Source organism: Lagopus leucura, unplaced genomic scaffold, assembly GCF_019238085.1.
Source record: "Lagopus leucura isolate 7727_CA_CO unplaced genomic scaffold, USGS_WTPT01 Super-Scaffold_100001, whole genome shotgun sequence".
Lineage (NCBI taxonomy): Eukaryota > Metazoa > Chordata > Aves > Galliformes > Phasianidae > Lagopus > Lagopus leucura.
The window spans coordinates 98,258,542-98,277,024 of NW_024962262.1; the positions used below are offsets into that span (position 1 = coordinate 98,258,542).

The 18,483-nt window shown below is 45.6% G+C and overlaps 1 protein-coding gene across 3 annotated transcripts in view; it reads left to right on the forward strand.

Annotated features, from left to right (window-relative positions):
* The window catches only part of VANGL1 (VANGL planar cell polarity protein 1), a 42,246-nt gene that overhangs the window by 11,744 nt on the left and 12,019 nt on the right, over positions 1-18,483 (forward strand). For all 3 annotated transcript variants that reach the window (XM_042867635.1, XM_042867634.1, XM_042867636.1), the window contains exons 4-5: positions 477-1,084; positions 18,273-18,406. In XM_042867635.1, the coding sequence (XP_042723569.1) occupies positions 477-1,084; positions 18,273-18,406 (742 nt within the window). The remainder of the gene's footprint in view (positions 1-476; positions 1,085-18,272; positions 18,407-18,483) is intronic.

The following is an 18,483-nucleotide window of genomic DNA, read 5'->3' on the forward strand; positions in this document are numbered from 1 at the left end:
GTTGGCTTGAAACACTGAAATGGACTTTTTCCTTCCAGGTGATTCTGTGATGCACTTGCACTACAGCCCACTACATGGGCCTGCAGAGTGCTAGTCCTTGTTTTCTGTGTAGGACCTGATGATTACTACAGTTTCCAAGAGTTATGTTGTATTATTAGTACTTAAGTACTAATTGTGTGTGATTACACACTTAGGTGTACTGGAAAAAGAATTTCTGAGATATATTGAGTGGCAAAGAAAGTTGAGCTACCTGCTCTACAGTTACGTGTTTTTACCACTCAGCATTTATAGACACTGATTTGGGCTGAATCTTATTAATTTTCAGAGTTGATCCTTCAATATTTTGAAGGTGTTGCTTTTACATAGAAGATTCAAGTCTCACATTATAAGCTTTTTCCAGGCAAGAAAAATAGAAGACCTGGAAGAAATAACCCAATTGTTTCACTGTTGTTGTTGTTTCTCTCTTCCTCTCATAGGATGACAACTGGGGTGAGACCACAACAGCAATCACAGGTACCTCTGAGCACAGCATTTCCCAGGAGGACATAGCCAGGATCAGTAAGGATCTGGAGGACAGTGTTGAGTTGGACTGCAAACGTTACCTTGGTTTAACAGTGGCAGCTGTTCTCGGACTCCTCGTCTTCCTTACCCCCATCGCCTTCATTCTGTTGCCCCAGATCTTGTGGCGGGATGATCTGGAGCCATGTGGTACTGTCTGTGAGGGACTGTTCATCTCTGTGGCATTTAAACTGCTCATTCTTCTGATTGGGACCTGGGCTCTGTTTTTCCGCCAGCCCAAGGCAGACATGCCAAGGGTGTTTGTGTTCCGGGCCCTCTTGTTGGTCCTCATCTTCCTGTTTGTGTTTTCCTACTGGCTTTTTTATGGCGTTCGCATCTTGGACTCAAAGGACACCAACTACCAAGGAATAGTGCAGTATGCAGTGTCTCTGGTGGATGCGCTGCTCTTCATTCACTACCTGGCCATTGTCCTGCTAGAGCTACGGCAGCTGCAGCCCATGTTTACTGTCAAGGTTGTTCGTTCAACAGATGGAGAATCGCGATACTACAGCTTGGGGCACTTGAGGTAGGTACAAGCCACTGGAGTCCAGTGGTGTAGATAAACGTGGCTGTGCCACAGCAGGAAGCACCAACTGCACTTGTTTATATGGTGTCATTTGTTTCTGAATTTTCCCCCAGAGGAATCCTAGTCCCTTAGATGCTACCAAATTGGATTGGGCTGTCCTTGCTTCAGAAACCTGAATAAACATCCCTTGAGTCAGAGAATGAAAAGAGCTGATAGCTCAACATTAAGCTGGTCACTAGGCTAAGCCCAGTGAGGTGCTTATTTAAAGGCCTTCTCGGCCTCCTTGCTGGAGTGGAGAGGAGAGGCTTCCTCATGTAGCTGAGGGTTGTTTGTGCTCTGTGGTTGCATGGGCCGGATGCCCTCTGACAACACATCAGAACATCACTCTTCAGAGCCTCCTGACTGGCCAGCAGGTTCCTTGCATTCACGTGGCAGGGGCTGAAGGAAATAAGTAAGAAAAGGTTCAGCAACTTAATGTGCTAAAATGCAGAACACATCTTGTCTGTCCTCCCCTGTGCAGCCAGGACTTGTGGAAGAAACCTGAATAAACATTCCTTGCGTTAGACTTAGCACTGCCATTCAGATCCTGAGTGAGGTGTTGGTGACTGGTTGAAATGTTTGCTTTCAGGTGTTGGAGCTCTGGCACCTGCTTTTGTGACAAGTAGGGGCTCCCTTGAAGGGTGAGGCATGAAGCTACACTATGGGATGCTTTCAGTGGCCTGCAACTCCCCTTCTTTTCTGAGGTCAGCAGCTCAGAAAAGTCAGCTGACTTTGTTTTTGCACTGGCTTGCGGGGAGACTTCTTCTGAAGCAGCCTTAGTGCAGCCACAACTTTCCAGCAGCTTGAACACTGAAGAACAAAATTTTTAATGAGTACTGGGACACATGTAGATACAGGCTGTTTGTTTGTTTGTGCTTTTTTTTTTTATTTTCTTGTGGTACTGCACCTGGTTTGGTCCTGATTCATGATGCTACCTGCTCTTTTTGTCATTGTTGTTGACCAGTTTGATGGGTCAGATGCATCTAGGAGTGTTTGAGGGCAGTCTGCAGGTATTACGCATGCTTGCTTCAGCCTTTCTCCTGGGGTTAATGCTTCTCTCCACAGAGATACAAGAAAGAATGAGTATCTGTCTCCTTAGTTCCTGTGTCATGTGAAGATGTCTAGAAATTTCTTCATTCCTGTGCCCTATCAGCTCTGAAGCTGATTCCCCAGACCATATGAGTGCTTAAATATCTGCTCCACTTATCTTGTCCAGACCCCTATGGCATGCATATTTATTGCAGATGGAGAGATTAGTGTCTGCTGGTTTAAGTGGATGTAGGAACAGTCTCCAGTTATTAGCTTAGCAATGGAATTGCTTTGAAGCAGATTTAGTGGTTGAAGCTCAAGTCTGGGAGTTGACTCCTGGATGCTGATCCTGGCTTAACAGAAAGGCCTGTGGTTTCCTATGTGAACCAGGTCTGGACACTACTAGTTCTCCTTTGTAAAATGTGAGGCAAGAGTCCCTTTTTTGTAATAGAAGCATTCCAGTTGCTTTACCCAAAGGTCAGCTTTGGAGTTTAAAAAACAGAGCAATCTCTGCTGATTTTCTTTTTTCATTTATTTATTTGTTATAAAACTTGCAAATTCCTCTGTGGTGGGTGGCAGATCCAGGGCATCTTTTTAATCTAAAAGTGGTGGGAAATGGAGGGAGCTATCAAAGAGCTCCCTTGTACTGTGGCTTTGTGCCTTGAGAATGCCATGACAATTCTCACAATTCTCAGAAGTGAACTGTGCACAGAACCTTCAGTATTTGTGTGTGTATGCCTATGTATAAACACCAAGTGCAGGTTTGGCTTGAGGGTTTGCACGGTAGTTGATTGTTAATTTGTGTTCAGAGGAATTAAGATCCTTCTTCTGCCAAAGTCTACCTGTCTGTCTTTAACCATGTGTAGTGGAAATGCTATGTCATGGTATGAACCAGCAATTGAGTACCTGGTAGGCAGGCAGGGCCAACTCAGGGAACTCAGGCGCATGCGGTGCACCTGAGTGACCAGAAGGGATGGAGCCAGGATCCACCCTTTCCCAGACCTCAGCTAACAGTTGGCAGTGGAGGTGAGGGATCTCATCTGGAGATCCCTGCTTATCTGAGGACCTTACAGACCGTCTGAAGGTAAGCAATTTCATATTTCCGTGCCTACTGCTATCACATCTAAGCAGATCCTCACTTGCTGTAGCTTAAGACCTCTGCTTTCTATCACATCACACCATACGGGTAACTGTGACTTTGTAGACAAAGAATTTGCTTGAGAATCCAGGCCTTAATAGCACTAGCATTAGAAACAGCGTTCTCTTTGCAGCAGTTTTCTCTTTACAGAAAGGTTTTGGAATGCCTTAGGTGATGCGAGGGCAGCAAGGACTAGTAAAATCTGTGATGTATGAAAAAATTAATAATTTCTCATTTGTTGGCAAGCTGCTTGCAGTTTTGTTTGGCACACTGAATCCAAACTATGCAAAACGGAGATGCTTCAGCAGCATCTTGTGTTAGAGAGGAGAGTCTTGCCAAGCATGTTTAAGAATGGGAAGCTAGTGCTGCTTTTTCCTGAGTTTCTGGCAGCTGTGTAACATGTTTTTGAGCCTGTTGTTTTTAACATCCTTGCTAATGTAGAGGTAAGACTTTGGGAAAGAGGGAAGATCTGATTAGAAGCCAAGTGTCTCACAGACAAGGAAGAACACATTCTCCCTTCATCTCTCTCTTTTGCAGAATGCAAGAGAGGAGAGTTATTCGTGTGCAGATGGCACAAGCAGCTGGACTTTATATGGAGCATGACCCCAGTATGATAAGCACTGTAAGAAATGATTGAAATTCCTGTTTCCATCTTCTAACAGCTTAGGATAGCAAGGTGTTCATGCAGAACAAGAGAAATTTGGCAACTGAAACACCCTTGTAGCATAATCTTGTAAAGTGTCCGTGAAGTCTCTTACGTGCTTGTCCATGAAATGTCATAGAGGCTGGTTTACTCTCCTGCAACGCGAGGTCTGATGGTTGAGATGCACCAAGGCAGTATGTTTAGGAGAACTGAAGAAGCAGCCTTGTGGGTGTACTGGAGAGATAGTCATGGCTATGATGGAGTGTGTGTATGCTGCTTGTTGCTCCCAGTGGGCTCCTTCTGTTTACTCTTGTGTATGCTTGCCTCATCCCAACCCTTTTAAAGGGGTCATATATAGGTTGTGGCCTGCTGCCTGCAAGGAGCAAGCATGCTTCAGCAGGTGTAGTAATCTGATTGCCTTCTGAAATCAAAATGTTGCCTTGGTCTGTTCTTTAGTCCTCTTTGTGCACCCAAGCATCTCAGAGTCTTGGTCCATGGAGTTTTCCATCCTCAGCAGTCCAACGGGCTCCAGAGGCTGGTACTGAGAAGACTCTTGGGACATCTTGTGCAGTTTTGCATGGTTGAGTAGTCCTGAATTGTTTCCCTGGCAAAAAACTGTTGGTGCCTTTTCAGTCAAAGGTGCAGGCTTTCAAATTCTGCCTCTTCTCTGTGTCAGAGAGCCGCTAAATGTGAAGAAACTGTCTGGGAGAGAAAGGAAGAAAACAACAGCTTAGCTGCTCTTTTGTAAAACTATGGTTTTTGCTAGGTAGAGTATGGACTGAATTTTCCACACTCCTTGGCTCCAACTGCAGTTAAGAAGTTGAATATGCTGAGTTTGATGTTCCATTCCACCCCTGAGGGCCCTGGGTCCAGGAGGGTAAGCATATTTGGGAGTAGTTCCCCAAACTCATATTGTAATTAACCTATTAATAGACTGGCTTGGTCCCACCTCCAGCGCTTTGGCTACAGCTTTTCTTTTGGGAGACTTTAGCTGCCAAAATGAGCATTCCCTTTGGCAGTGACTCAGGGTTTGGTGAGGGGAGGTAAAAGTTAAATTGGAGTCCCTGTGAACTGAGTGCCAAGTCTCGACTTACTGACTGCTCTGCTGCTCCTAGTAGGAGGGGTTGGCATGTGAGGGAAGTGCTTTATGAGGGTATGGATGGACAAAGAGGTGGGCAGGGAGAGCAGATATGGGAAAGTAAAGCCTTGGAAAATGAAGGAGAGATGGGGTGGGGATGCTGGTGAGAATTTTGGAAGCAAGAACAAAAGAAACAAAGGTAGGGAAGAGTAACAGTAGATAACTTTCCTGTTGAAAGGCTGATCGCTTTGCTGTTATTGGGACGTGGATGACATCTGTCATCCATAATTCAGTTCCTTCTGGATGGCTCAAAAATAGTGTAGATAGGGTGTTCCTGGAGAAAACCCTCCTCTTCACGTTCACGTGCTGGATGCAGTCCTTTTCTCTCCAGTAAATAGTCTTTCCCCACCCTAGAGCTTTGCTGGTCTAGACAACTCAGGAAAGTGAATTACTTCGAACATGCATGGTAATTATTGATCCTACACATAGACAGAATGTGGCTCTGTTGTAGTTTTTGTTTTCTGAGGTTAGAAATGTCTGTGAGTGGGTTTTTCTGCTCCCTGCAGTATTAATATGAAGAGCTTGGCCATGATAGTTTGTTCTGAACTGACAAGAAGGGAGGTTGGTTATGAGCCTTCCATACAGCTTGAGTCAGGACACAGCTTTTGCAGGCTGGTATGAGCTGGTTGATGTTCCTTCCATATAATCAAAAGAAGCTTAGTACTGAGAAGTAGTAGAAAATGTCTGCTAGAGTGTTGTTCGTCCTTGTGTTTACCATATGTATTTGGATGACTATTTGCTGAGTTGTGGTTTGAAAATACAAGAAGAGAGCAGATGCTTCCTTGAAACAGGTGTATGTCTCTGAAGAGCCTGCACCTTCCCTGCAGGATTTAACCGTATCTTATTGAGAAATCTTGTGGCTTGTACAGGCTCACAAAACAAAATAGATGCATAAGTGTTTTTTGGAAGGGGAGTCTGTCTCTTGGCTGAACTGAGGCAGAGGAGCAGCTGTTCCATAGGTGGTGCTTGAACCCTTATGTTCAGTACAAAACAAAGCTGAAAAGAGAATTGTGTGGTGGAAACTGATGCTTCTCTTGATCTAAGGTTGGCGTTCTTGTATCTGTTGAACCTACTGATTACAAAAGTGATTTCTAGGCTCAGTATTTACGGATCTAACAGATCTGTGTGTGCATCCCTTTGTGCTACCAGGGCAGTTTTCCCTAGTAAGGTAGTATATAGGGGATTAAGGTCTGGGAAGAAGCTTCTTCATGCAGCAATTCACTTTTGCACGTCTTATTTTGCAGCAGCTAGGTGTTGTCCCCCTTATCAAGGGTGAAATTCTTCTCATTAGTAAAACCTGGTCAGCATTTCAGCTGTATAGAGAGCACTTTCCTGGAGTTGTATCAGTGCTTCTCTTGTGGTTGTGCCGTCCTAAATCTCTTTACCTTCTAGAAGGAAGGAAAGTTTCCATTACATCTTTTGTTTCTGTTTTTTTCGGCATGGATAAATGTATCAGCTTAACCATGAGCTTAGGAGGCTGGATGGCATCCTGCCTGAGGCAAAAGCTGCTAAAACCCTGTTGCATTCTGGTGAAGAAGCTTCCTAATGTGCATCTCATTAAATTGATCATTCTGATTGTGATTGATCCCATGGACTTGCAGGCTATTTCTGTTTCCAGCTGGGTGGTCAAAAGTATGACTGCAAAGCAGTGCCGTGTCTGCTGTGATAAAACTAGCTGGACGCTGTCTGGGCTTACACACTCCTTCCTTCCACCCTGCCCATGGTTTGCTGGACCTGCCTTCCCAGGGACTGGAGGAATTACTCTAACTGGCCCTCGTTTCTCTTTCAACCCTTGCCGTTATCCATAGTGATAAAACTGTGATGAGAGATTGAGGTGAATGTGTATCTTTCTCTGTAACAAAACATCTGATTAACTGTGCCACTGCCTTGATTACAAGAGCTCCCTACAGCAGCGTGTTACACAAATGAGCTACTTTGCAAAACAGTTCTGTCACCAGAGCCTCTAGCCCAGGCATGTCCAACCTGCAGCCAGTGGGCCATGTGCAGCCTTGGCCCAGAGCGTAGTGCAGCGCGTCCCTTCCCTGCACCATCATGGCAGCAGTTCTTCCTGCCAAGCTGCTCAGCCTGGCCCCTCCGCACCAACCACACACTGGTGCACTGAAGCAGACTGATGTGTTAGTTTCATAGAAACAGGGTCAAATATCCTACGTTTTTGTTGCTCTTTTGTGCGTGTTTTAATTTTAAAAAAAGCATTAACAAAAGTTATTTAAATTGTTACTTATATACATTAATTATATATTAAATGAGAGGGGCTCTGAAAAAAATGCCTGATATGTTGTTGTGTTGACCCACAACATCAGAGGTGGATGTTGGTTGTATGGCAGTAGAGGTTCCCACCAATACTCCCTTGCATGTTGTTGCTGTGTGACAGATGGCAGCAGAGGGACAGTCTGTCAGAATGGCATCTGACATGGGAGTGCATATGAAGCAAAGGGGTGTCACTGAATTCCTCCATGGGGAAAAATGGCCCCCAGTGACATTCATTGATGCTTGCTGAACATTTATGGAGACCAAGCAGTGGATGTGAGTGCAGTGGTGGTGAGTGGTAGGTGTCAGTATTGGGGCACCTCCACTGTGCAGATTGTTATGAATGTGGCTGCAGGCTCTTGTTCATTGCTGGTGAAAATGCATAGCTAATGATTGTGACTGTGTTGAAAAATAGTATTTTGAGGCTGAGAACTTGCTCTATTAAATTGCGTTATTGTGTTCTTTTATCGGTTGTAGTTTCCATGGAAATAATTACAAGGCATTACTTTCTGTCCTGCCTTCGTAGATGTAACTCAAGACGGTTCCTCTTCACTCAATACGGCCCAGGCAAACCAAAGGATTGGACATCCACGCTCTCTAGCTAGTGTGAAATCAGCCTCCTTTCTCAGTACATTTTCTCAGTCCTGAATTCCAGCAAAGCACCCTGATGAGCAGTTGTTTGAGTGTCTCTCTCCTCCCCTTTCACCCAGCCAGATGAGCACCAGCCTTAAGTACTCTCTCCTCCCAAGAAGTTCTCGCTAAATGGGCGTTAATTGCATCCTCAAGTGTGAAGTTACTGAAGAAACCTAACTGTGCTCCAGAGCGGCTTCTTTAGCGCTGACAAAGAGAGGTGTCAGACATGACCTCCAAGCCAGTGTCCCTAGCAGCATTTCACATAACTGGGTGTTTACAACCACTTTTTTATGGGTTTTAGCCCAGCCTTTTTTCTCCAAAGCTGGGCTGAATCTCTACGCTTCCATTCCTGGACTTGAGGAACTTGCCTTCAGGGAGAATGGTGCCACCAAGAGCGGATTGCCTGTTTGCTGTTACTGTGAGGGTACTGGTAGAACTGCAGAAGCAAATTTTCCCTCAGTCTCTGTAATACTGCCTGCTGTTCCCTGCAGAGCAGATGGAAGCCTGCTTTGATGCTGGGGATGAGTTATAGCAGTGGTGCCTCTGTTTTATGAGGGTCTGTCTGATGGTGTGTGGGGTGTGTTGCCAGAGATCGGCAAGGACTTCTTACTTGGGTCAGAGTAACACCTCATTAAAAGGATGTTTATTTGTGACAGTAGTGAACAGCAGGTTCCAATAGTGCCAGATGCTTCTCATTAGATATGGGGTTGGAAATCTGGAATAGACTGTCAGTATCTCTGACTGTGTGCACTGCTCATCTGGGAACTTCTGATGTGGTGAAGTCTGATAGGGCTCTGTTTTTCTTGAAAGGAGCATGCTTTCCTAGCCTCTTGTCTCTGTGTACACTTTTCAGAAGGCTTTATATATAGCTTTACACATGGAGATGTTCTTAACGTTGATAAAGATGACAGCTCAAGAGACTGAAGGGCCCACAGTCATCTTGCCTGTCCTTCTCTTCTTGTTTGATCTTGGCTGCCTTGCTTGCTTTTCTGTGCATCCCTCCACTGTGCGTGTGGGGAGCCTTATGTGAGGTGCTGCAGTAATACAGAGTTGTATTTCACAAGCCCCAGGTGTGCCAATAAAATAACAACATAAACATGAACCCTCACAAACTCCTGGGCTGTGCTTTTCAGGACAAACCAATCTGCATTTACACTACCCGTGCACACAAGCTGTGCTGCATCTTTCTCCAAGAGGAGTTTGGAGTTGGGCACGGTGAACTACAGCCTACGTAAGGATTGTGTTCTGTTCCTGTGAATGCACCAAGCAGCAGTGGCTGGTAGCTCTGGGGTGATTGCTACACCCTGGAGTGCTCTCACATTTTTTGAATAGTTAATACTTTAAAAAGTTTACGAGCATACTTGTAAGCAGAGGGCCCGCAGTCAATTATTAATTCCCCTGGCCAGTACAGCCAGTACGGTAGTACAGTATGAGTTGCTGGTAATGGGGAGTTGCTGGGTTTGTCCTTTCTGAAAGGGGTGGTGAGGAGGAAATGCCACTGGTTTCATCTGTGGGGACTTTTTTTTTGTTGTTGGTTTGTCTTTCTAAACAACCAGCATCCAGCAGTACAACAGCAGGCTCTCCAGTCTGCCCTGTACTTAAGGCATTTGCCATGTAATTTCTTTCCCCCTGCTGTCTCTGCCCTCCAAGTCGCCGGTGTGTACCACCCACAGAGACAGATGGTCTCTCTAAGCTGCTGAACAAATTTTGTGGCCATGAAGATGCTTTTATCTTCAAATGCTGAAGAAAAAAAATAAGAATCCTCCCCCACAATCTTTAACAGCCAGTTTTTGTGGTGAATGGTGAAATACAAGTATTCTGCAAAGGAGTATGTCCTTAGGGGGAAAGGAGGAGGCATCTTTGAGTTTCAAGTGTAAGAAATTAAGAATTTACAGTTCTCATACAGCAGAAACCAAATAATGTTTAAGAAAACTGGAAACTACCTACCCTGAAGGAATAGGGAAGAGTTAATAAGGAGTTGGGTGGTAACTGAAGATTTTTTTGGCCACAAATCTGAGGGCAGTATTTTCACTTATAACTTCATTCCCCTCCCAGCAGTCAGCTATTTAAGTGTATCTCTACGCTTAAATTTTATTGCACCATTTAGATCAAGTTGAGTCTTTGGCTGAAGCTTTTGGGAGAGCCATTCTGGCAGACAGGCTCCTGTCATGTAAGGAAGGAGCTTCACTGCAACGTGAAGGCTGCTGGCTGGTTTGTGTTCCCTAAAAGTCAAAGGTTAGTGAAGGGTAATGTGCATCCTTTTTGGGTGTGGGTTGGAGATGCTCAGCCTGAAAGCGTGGATCATGTTCCCACAGCCTCAGCAGCACTTGCAGAATCTTTCGGTGCTGCTGGCTTTAAAATGAGAAGCTTTGCTTGGGCACAGCTGTGGGTTGGATCAGGCGCTCCTTTATGTGTAGGGCTTTGCTGGTGTCCGGGCAGGCCTCTCCATCTAACCTTAAAGTCCCACTGCTATGCTGGTTTTGCTGCCAAAGAACCTTTGAATGCTTTCTTTCTGTTCTTTCCTTGGAATTTAAATTGCATTTCTTAGCTTTCATTAAAAAGAAAGAAAGAAAAAAAAAGTACTTTGTAACTATTAATGTAACTTGAAGAGTTCCTGTATAGTGTATGCAAGATGTCTGTAAGCTCTGGCCTTTCACGTCATAATAGTCAAGCTTTAAATTATCTACTGAAAATGTGTCTCTTACAAACTTCTTGCTGTACGTGATGGTTCCTGCATTCTTAATTATCTTTTTAGAGGCTCAGGCTCTAGCATATATGCGTATGGCAAGAGGAGGCACATCACTGCTGCAGATACATCGGTACCAGGGACTGGAAGCAGTAATCTTAGGGCGCTTTGTGCGGTTGCTGCAAGGTTTCTGGGTGCTCTAGGAGTGGACACTCTGTGTCTGCATGTAGTGACTATTCCAGTGTTGAGGCAGAGGGAGTTCTTGGTATTATTGCCAGCTTATCTATTCAGAAGGCGATGCTTCACTTCAGCTGATTTTTTAAAATGCACAAACAGCTAAGGGACCAGGACCACATCCCCCTGTGCCTTAGGACTTATTCTGAACTCCTGCAGTCCTAAGAGCAACTTCACGTGTGTACACACTTTTAAAAGAGGTCAAGCTTCCCTCAAACACTTTATCTATGTTTTTCAAAGATGAACTGTGAACTCAACAGCTGATGCTATTACCTAATACAGCCCGATGTGTGTGAAGAGGAAAGAGGAGATAATTACTTTTCTTTTTTTAAAACCGTAGTTATGTTTTGTGCTAAAATTATATTTGAATGAAATGAAGGTTTAAGAATTCGGGGGAGTTCTGCATATGGTGGATTTTTTGTTTATTAAAAGACAAACTCTTGCTTACAGTTTCTGAGGTAAGAGCACAGTGGAGAAGCTCATGCAAACAGAGTTTGGTACTGGCAGTTCTGTGCTAGATTACTTACGAATATCAAATAACACATTTCACCCTTCTGTTGAATAAATATTAGGATGAGAGGCACCTTAAATTGTACCAGGGGAGGTTCAGGTTGGATATTAGGAAAAATGTCTTCTCAGAGCGGTGAGGCACTGGCATTGCTGCCCAGGGAGGTGGTGCAGTCACCGTCCCTGGAGGTGTTCAAGAAACATGTAGATGTGGCATTGAGGGATGTGGCTTAGTGGGCAGGGTGGGGATGGACTGATGGTTAGGCTAGATGATCTGAGGGTTCTTTTCCAACCTTAATGATTCTATGAAATGCTTGATCATAGTTTCATATTGTTGCTTAAACTGATGCTGCTGCAAGAAATTGTCCTGTCAAGCGTCTGATTCTCCCTTTGCCTTCCCAATGAAACCTTGTCTAGTTGCACAGCAAGCTGAATGGCTGAGCTGGTATTTATACCTCTGTGTTATCTATATGGCTCTGTAGTTTGTGTTTGTGGATCATTTAGTCCAGCTCAACTTCTTCAGTCTTCTTAATTATCCTGGTGCCGAAGGTGTGCAAAGACTTGAGTTGGTGGAAGTTATGAGATGGGGCAGAGGAGAGCTGTTGGGATTGTGTTCTCTACATTTAAACTCTAAGATCAACTTCAACAGTGTCTGTAGATTGGTCACCAGCCTTTGTAGAATTGGGTATGGACAAGGGGAGCTACTTGAGCTGCAGCTGGAGAAGCCAGTAGCCATTCTGTATCTCTGTTTATCCTAACCCGTATCAGTGCTACTATGCAGGGACAGCTCAGCAGCAGCTTCCTCTAGTCATCTTTTCACTGAAGTTGTCCTCCACACTCCTTTCTCTCTACCCTCCTTCCCAACCTTACAGTTTGATCAATAGATAAAGGAAGCCTTTCACTTCACAGCTTTGGTTTTGCGTTGATGCGAGCAGCCAGTAGCTGTTTCTCTTTTTCCCCTAAATAAGCAAGTCTGTATTCTCACTAGCTCCCTTGAGGACATCCCACCGCTCTGCAAAACTGTGGCATGGAAACCAGCTGCATGTTGTGTTGGCAGCATGCTCAAAAACCAATTCTCAGCTGGAGCTGTGATCCCTGTGCTGCTGTTGTCAGGATCCAATTCAGCCACCGTTAGCATCTGTGGGCATGGAACTGGGTTTGAGATGCAAAGGTAGTGCCTTCATCTGTCTGAATGCTCTTCATCTGATCAAAGGGGATGGAAGAATCCAGCTTGAGAGTTGTTAGGTATCTCGTGAGGCTGTTGGTGTCTTAAAAAGGGCAGCCTGAACACTGCTGTTGTCTGTGGGCTATACCGTGTGGTTTTGCATGTTGAGGGAGTGCTTGAAGGCCCCCAGGCACACCGTTCTCCCTTCGGAGAGACCTTAGCAAGGAGGATGAGAGTGGTTTGCCTTTCAGCCCACATTCCTGGCAGCTGGCTGCTGTGGGAGGAGCTTAGCCCTTCACAAGGTGCCCTTTCACATGTGGCCCTGCAGGACCTCTTGACGCAAGCTCATGGCCAGGCTGAGGTAAGCACTGCAACTTACCTTTGCCACATACTGACAGACTGCCCTTTGCTCTTCTGTAAGGAGCCTAGAAGGACAGACCTCCTGGTTATCTGAGCTGACCCCACGCCATCAGGCATCCTAAAATTGCAGGCAGTGAACCCCAGCACGATTTTGGACTCATCAAGGTCCTCAGCCTTTCCTTTTTCATGGAAAAAGTGTTTGCTGCATCCCATTGGAGGCTGCTCTTGTGCTTTAGGCCCTCCTTTGTTTTTAAAACCCGTGTAAGGTTTTTGCAGCTTATCTTTTATGTTCACTGAATGTCAAAACAGGGCTAACAGGTATCCTTGTGACTGTGCCTTCCTTGTCACTGTGTCCTGTGATGTGCTTGCTGTGTTACTGAGGAAAGGAAGAGGTGTAGTGCTAGCGCTCTCACCCCAGCACAGTGTCTTGCTTTTCCCAGTAAACCATCTTACTGGACCTTTTGAAACTTGCCAGTAAAGGTGACTGGGGAAAAATGCTTGTGTTCTAAAGACCAATTAACGTGCTGAAATATCAGGCTAGAAAGCCTCTGAGAAGGAGATTGCAGTGGGAGAGTGCATGCCTGTGGGTTTACTGGGTTTTTATAGCTGCTTGCTCAAACTTAGCACTCCGTACTTCTGTAGCAGCATCTTCTGAGCATTGGCCTGGGAATACTTTTATAGGGCTCTTTAGGGAGGTATTAAATAAGGAGCTCGTTTGGGTCATATCATTTAAAGGAGCAGACTCTTTTTCTAAAAAGTTTGATCATGCCCTTCTATAAAAGGCTGTGTTTTAAAAATTCCCATTTCCATGCTCACAGCTGCTTTTCCGAATAAAAAGGTTACAACATAAGAGCAGGATTTGTAGTAGACTGGCAGTGGTCCTTTCCTTTTTCCTTTGTGCTGGATGGTTTGGCTTGGCTGGTGATGAAGAGGGGAAAGAAAAAACAACCCCAAAAAGCCCCATGAAGAAAACAACAACTTGCTGTCCTGCTCTCATCCAGGTGGAAGGCTGTGGGACAAGCTCTCTGTGCTGTGTTTATGCTTGCATGCACTCTACACAAACTGGCTGTTTGCTCACATCTAAAACAAACTGTGTCCTGGTAGCTCGATGCCTGCTCCTTGGGGGGGGGAGAGCTGTGCCTGCCTGCCTCCTGCCTGAGCCCAGTGGAGACTTCAGTTGTGGTTGCCTGACAAGAGAATGTGGTTTTCCTGTTCCTAGGGGCTGCGGTCTTGTTCTCCCAGCTATACTAGGCTGAAATGCCACTGTAGTTATGGTGATCAAAAGGTATTTTTCTGCTTGGCTTGCTTGGTGCAGCTGCTGAAGGAGTTCCTTGTCTTGGCATCTCTGCTTGGCATCTCATCCCAGAGGGAGTAAGGAGACTTCAGCAACTTGCTGTAGATGGACCTGATGCAGCTGTGGGCTGGAGGCAGCCTGTAAGGCAAAGCCGGCTATGCATAGTGGGTTGCTCTCTGCAGTTCTTGCTCAGCTTCTTGTTGAGGTGCCAGAGCTTCCCAACTGTGGCACGTGTTTAGCATGCAAGTCCTTAGCTTGTTTTGATGCTGTGTGTCTGTTTTGCAGCGCTTAAAAAAACATTGTTTGGAGGAGATGAGTCTGTGTTGGGAGCCATTTAGTGAAGTAACCCTGGGCTTGCTCAGTCCTCAATTAGTACAGCACCAATCTCTGATTCTCCCTGTGGATTTTGGATGCTTAGCTCACCCTAAGCTCTGATCCTATGGGTTTTGTCTCTGTGGCAGGGTAAGGAAGTTCATGCTCTGGTAGCAAACATCTTAGTTCTCTCTAGGTGTGTGTTTAGATCTGTATCGGCTGCAACACTGTGAGGAGCCCCTGTGCCTTCAGTGGGTAACAGAGCCATGGCAAGCTGCCTTCCTAGCTCAGAAAGCAAAGCGCAAAGCTTCTAAAAACCCCATCAGTGACACCACTGCAGTCTTTTTGTGTCTGATGGCAACTTCGAGCATAGAGGTGTGACTTTAATCTCTTTTTTTCACCACTCCCCTTACTTCCATCTTCCCACCACTACAGCAGACTCAGCACCATTTTTCCAGGAAGCAGCAGATTCTAAGCTGGTATTCCAATGATGTGAGCAGGCTTCCTTCTGCTCTCAGTATAGCACTGGCTCATTTGCCTGGAAATCCTCTAAAAGCAGTTTCAGTGTTGGTGTAGCTATGTCAGGGAAGGCAAATACAAAGCTAAAACGGCCTCTGAGTGAGCGACACAGTGTTGAGACCTCAGATACCAAAATCCCGTGTAGCAACAAGCACTCAAGCAGGTTGCTCATGACTTATCTTTTGACAGGGAAACGCTGGCAGTTGTTGTGGTTGTTGTGCTTTTGTGTCACACAGTCCCCTCCTCCATTTCCTTGGAGATCTCACAGAAGTTAATTCATTGCTGTTTGTTAAGGACTCGGCCTCTCTCTGCTGCCAAATGCTGCTGAGGTACGCAGCACTGCTGCCGGATCTGCTTGTTTGCTTTCCCTGCTGGCAGCATGCTGTGACATGGCCTTCTTCAGGAGGAAAAGAATAAAGATAATAAAAACAAATTATTTCAACGCCCCCTCAAACTGCACAAAGTACAAAGCAACGAAAGTAGGGTTTTATTGATGCTGCCTTTACAAGGCTGTGGTCCTGTGCAACAGGTCCTTTCTGTGTCGCAGGTTTCTGTTGCCTGAAAGTGCTTTTCACATCCTGATCTGCTTTTTTGGGCTCTGGTATTTTGTTGCTATGCCTGAATTACATTTGGCTGCCAGATACTCTTTGCAGGACATAAGGAAGGTCCTTGCTTTGGCCTTCCCTAAATGGACAGTCTGGTATTGAAACTTTCTGTTCCTTTTCCTCCCACCTCTCCCCATTCTTTTGAAATTGTGCATGCAGAAGGCCTTCATCTGCTGAAGTACAGAGTGAATGGATGCAGTGGGTGGATATGGTGCTGAGCTCCTCCTGAGACACTTCTGCAGGGAAAGGCATCCGAGTGCGGGCTGTGGGCCAGCTGTCAGTTCCCATTCCTGGAGGAACTGGTGGGTGGGTGGGAAGGAGGCTGCCACTGAAGCACCTTGTTTGCTGTGGCAGGAGAGGGTCTGGCGTGCTGTGGAAAATCCCAAAGAGCTGCATTTTGCAGGAGGCCCGAGGCTTCCTTAGCTTGTTTCTGGGGGCTGCTGGGGTGCCCAAGTGAGCTGGGTCCCTCTGCTATGCCAGGGATGGCCATGTTGCTTGTAGGGCTGCTTGCTGCTCTGCAGCTCCCACTTGCAGCAGGGTGAGGTTTCCCCTTGATGTGGGTGAAAAGGTTAAGCAACGCTGCCCAGAAGGCTCTGATTCAGCCTTCCCCTCACCCTGGCTAATTATGGTCACCCTTCTAATTTTCTCAGCTGCAGCACCTTCTCTTTACTTCTTCTTTTCTTTAAAAAAGAGTTTGAAGAGTCCCAGCCCAGCTGCCCCCCTCACCTGGTGGGCCTGTGATGAATTGCATGGGAGCCAGAGATTTCCTAAATAGAAATTTAAGAAACTGCATCAGTAGAAAATAACAGGGCTTTAATATTTGGGGCAGCAACGGCTGAGTTTTGCAATGTAACAGCTTGATCGTGTTTGGATTATGGGTGCATGTGTGTCAGTGAATCAGAGGGCTAGGTAAGTCACTGAGGGGTAGGAACAACTGGTGTCATGATAACAGCATCTGTGGAGCTCAGGGAAAATGTGTGTGCATTAAGGTGCATCATGCTCTCCCAAGCCCTAGCAGAGCCAGCTGGCCAGTGGAGCACCTCCCAGACATTTCCACTGCTGCCACTGATGTCCCAATGCTGTCTGAGACCAGAGCCCTGCACTGCCAAGGCATAACTGTTCTTGTTTTTATCATCTTGTTTCTAAATGTTACATTTTGCGACAAAGCTCATCAAATTTCACCTTTCTTCCTGGGAAGCAGACGTGGAAAAACTCAGTCGTGTTTAAGTACAGGCAGAAGGGAAAATATATGCTGCAGCTATGATTTATTTTGTGAAATTTTGTTTCGGAGCTGCAGTAAATCCACGGTAGGAATCGGGAGTTTGGCAGGCAGAAATAAACTGGCTGTGGGTGGGGGCTGTCCATCTGCAGGTCTGTGTTAAAGGAATATTATTTCCCTGATTAAACAGTGGCCTTCATTACATATCGTTAGCCGAGTGCTTAAATGAAATTGCTTTTAACGTATCTGATATGATATTTAGAACTGGTATTTGGAGAATAAAGCTCCCAAGGATACTGTAGTTAGTGTGGTGGGGTGTTATGCATCTGTCCTAAAGGTGGAATTTGCTTTAAAACCTCAACTGATCATCTTAAAAGTGTACAGCTAACAAAACAGATGACGCTGTACCATAACAATAAGGGAGGAAGGTACACACTGAGCAAGTCTGGATTTGTTTGTCTTCCCCAGCATCTTGTAGATGGGCTGCATCTCTACTTCATTCGCTGCTGGGTGGGAGATGGGCAACGAGATGGTGAGAGTGACAGAGGTAGTGTGTGGGAGTTGAATTACTGGGGTGTGATGTAGGAGTTAATATTAGCACAAGGCACGGGAAAATTAAATTGCTCCTCGGGGAGCACACGTTGAATCAGTGGCAGTGATGAGAATTGAATGTAGGTTTTAATTTGTTCGTGTCTGTTTTCCCACATTACTATTCTTCTTTTTTTTTTTTTTTTTTTTTTTTTTCCCTCTATGTTGTAACATGTGTGAGAGTACTTGGTTGCTTTCCTTATGACAGGCTTAGTTGGTAAGTGTGAACTTCACAAATAACTGCCAACAAATATGTTGGCAGTTCCCTTTTAATTTTTGTGGGTTCCAAATGAAATGAAGTGTGATGCTGCCTCGATTCTGTCCCTTAGTTGGGATTTAACAGGCGCTGCTGGGATAATTCATTCTCAGGTAGCTGTGCTCCTAAGGCAATGATCTTATCATGCTGCGAGAGCTGGTAGGATTGGGCTCTTGTCAAAGCTTGGATGGAGGAGATCTGAGAAGCTGCAAGGTGCGGCTGGAAATGACTCAAATGGAAAAGCATCTGCACTGAGCTGGTCCCTCTGTGCAGGCTGGCCACACAAAGCCAGCAGGACACGCTGATCCCTGGCCTGGGCATGCCAGGGAGCTGAGCACTGTCTGCATTTTGCCGTGCTGCAGGTGGCCTGGCACATCATTGACACTCTGCCCTTGCTCAGGGCTTTCCTATCGTCCTCCTGTTGAGGCATGGAGAGACATTACTAGCATCCCAGACAAGTTTTTAGGTCCTGTGGAGAGCCTGAGTATTTTAAAAAGAAATAAAAGTCCTTATTGCATTCTGCAAGTTTATCTTCTCCTGTTCTTTTTCCTCTAGCATCCAGCGAGCTGCATTGGTGGTTCTGGAAAATTACTACAGAGATTTCCCCGTCTACAACCCAGCGCTGTTAACAGCCTCCAAATCCCGTGCTGCCAAACACATGGCTGGCCTGAAAGTCTACAATGTTGATGGTAGGTGAGGTGAAATGTAGTCTCTGAGAACGGGTGGGATAGGGAAGGGCTGTGTTGGCCTTATGCTTTGTTTGCAC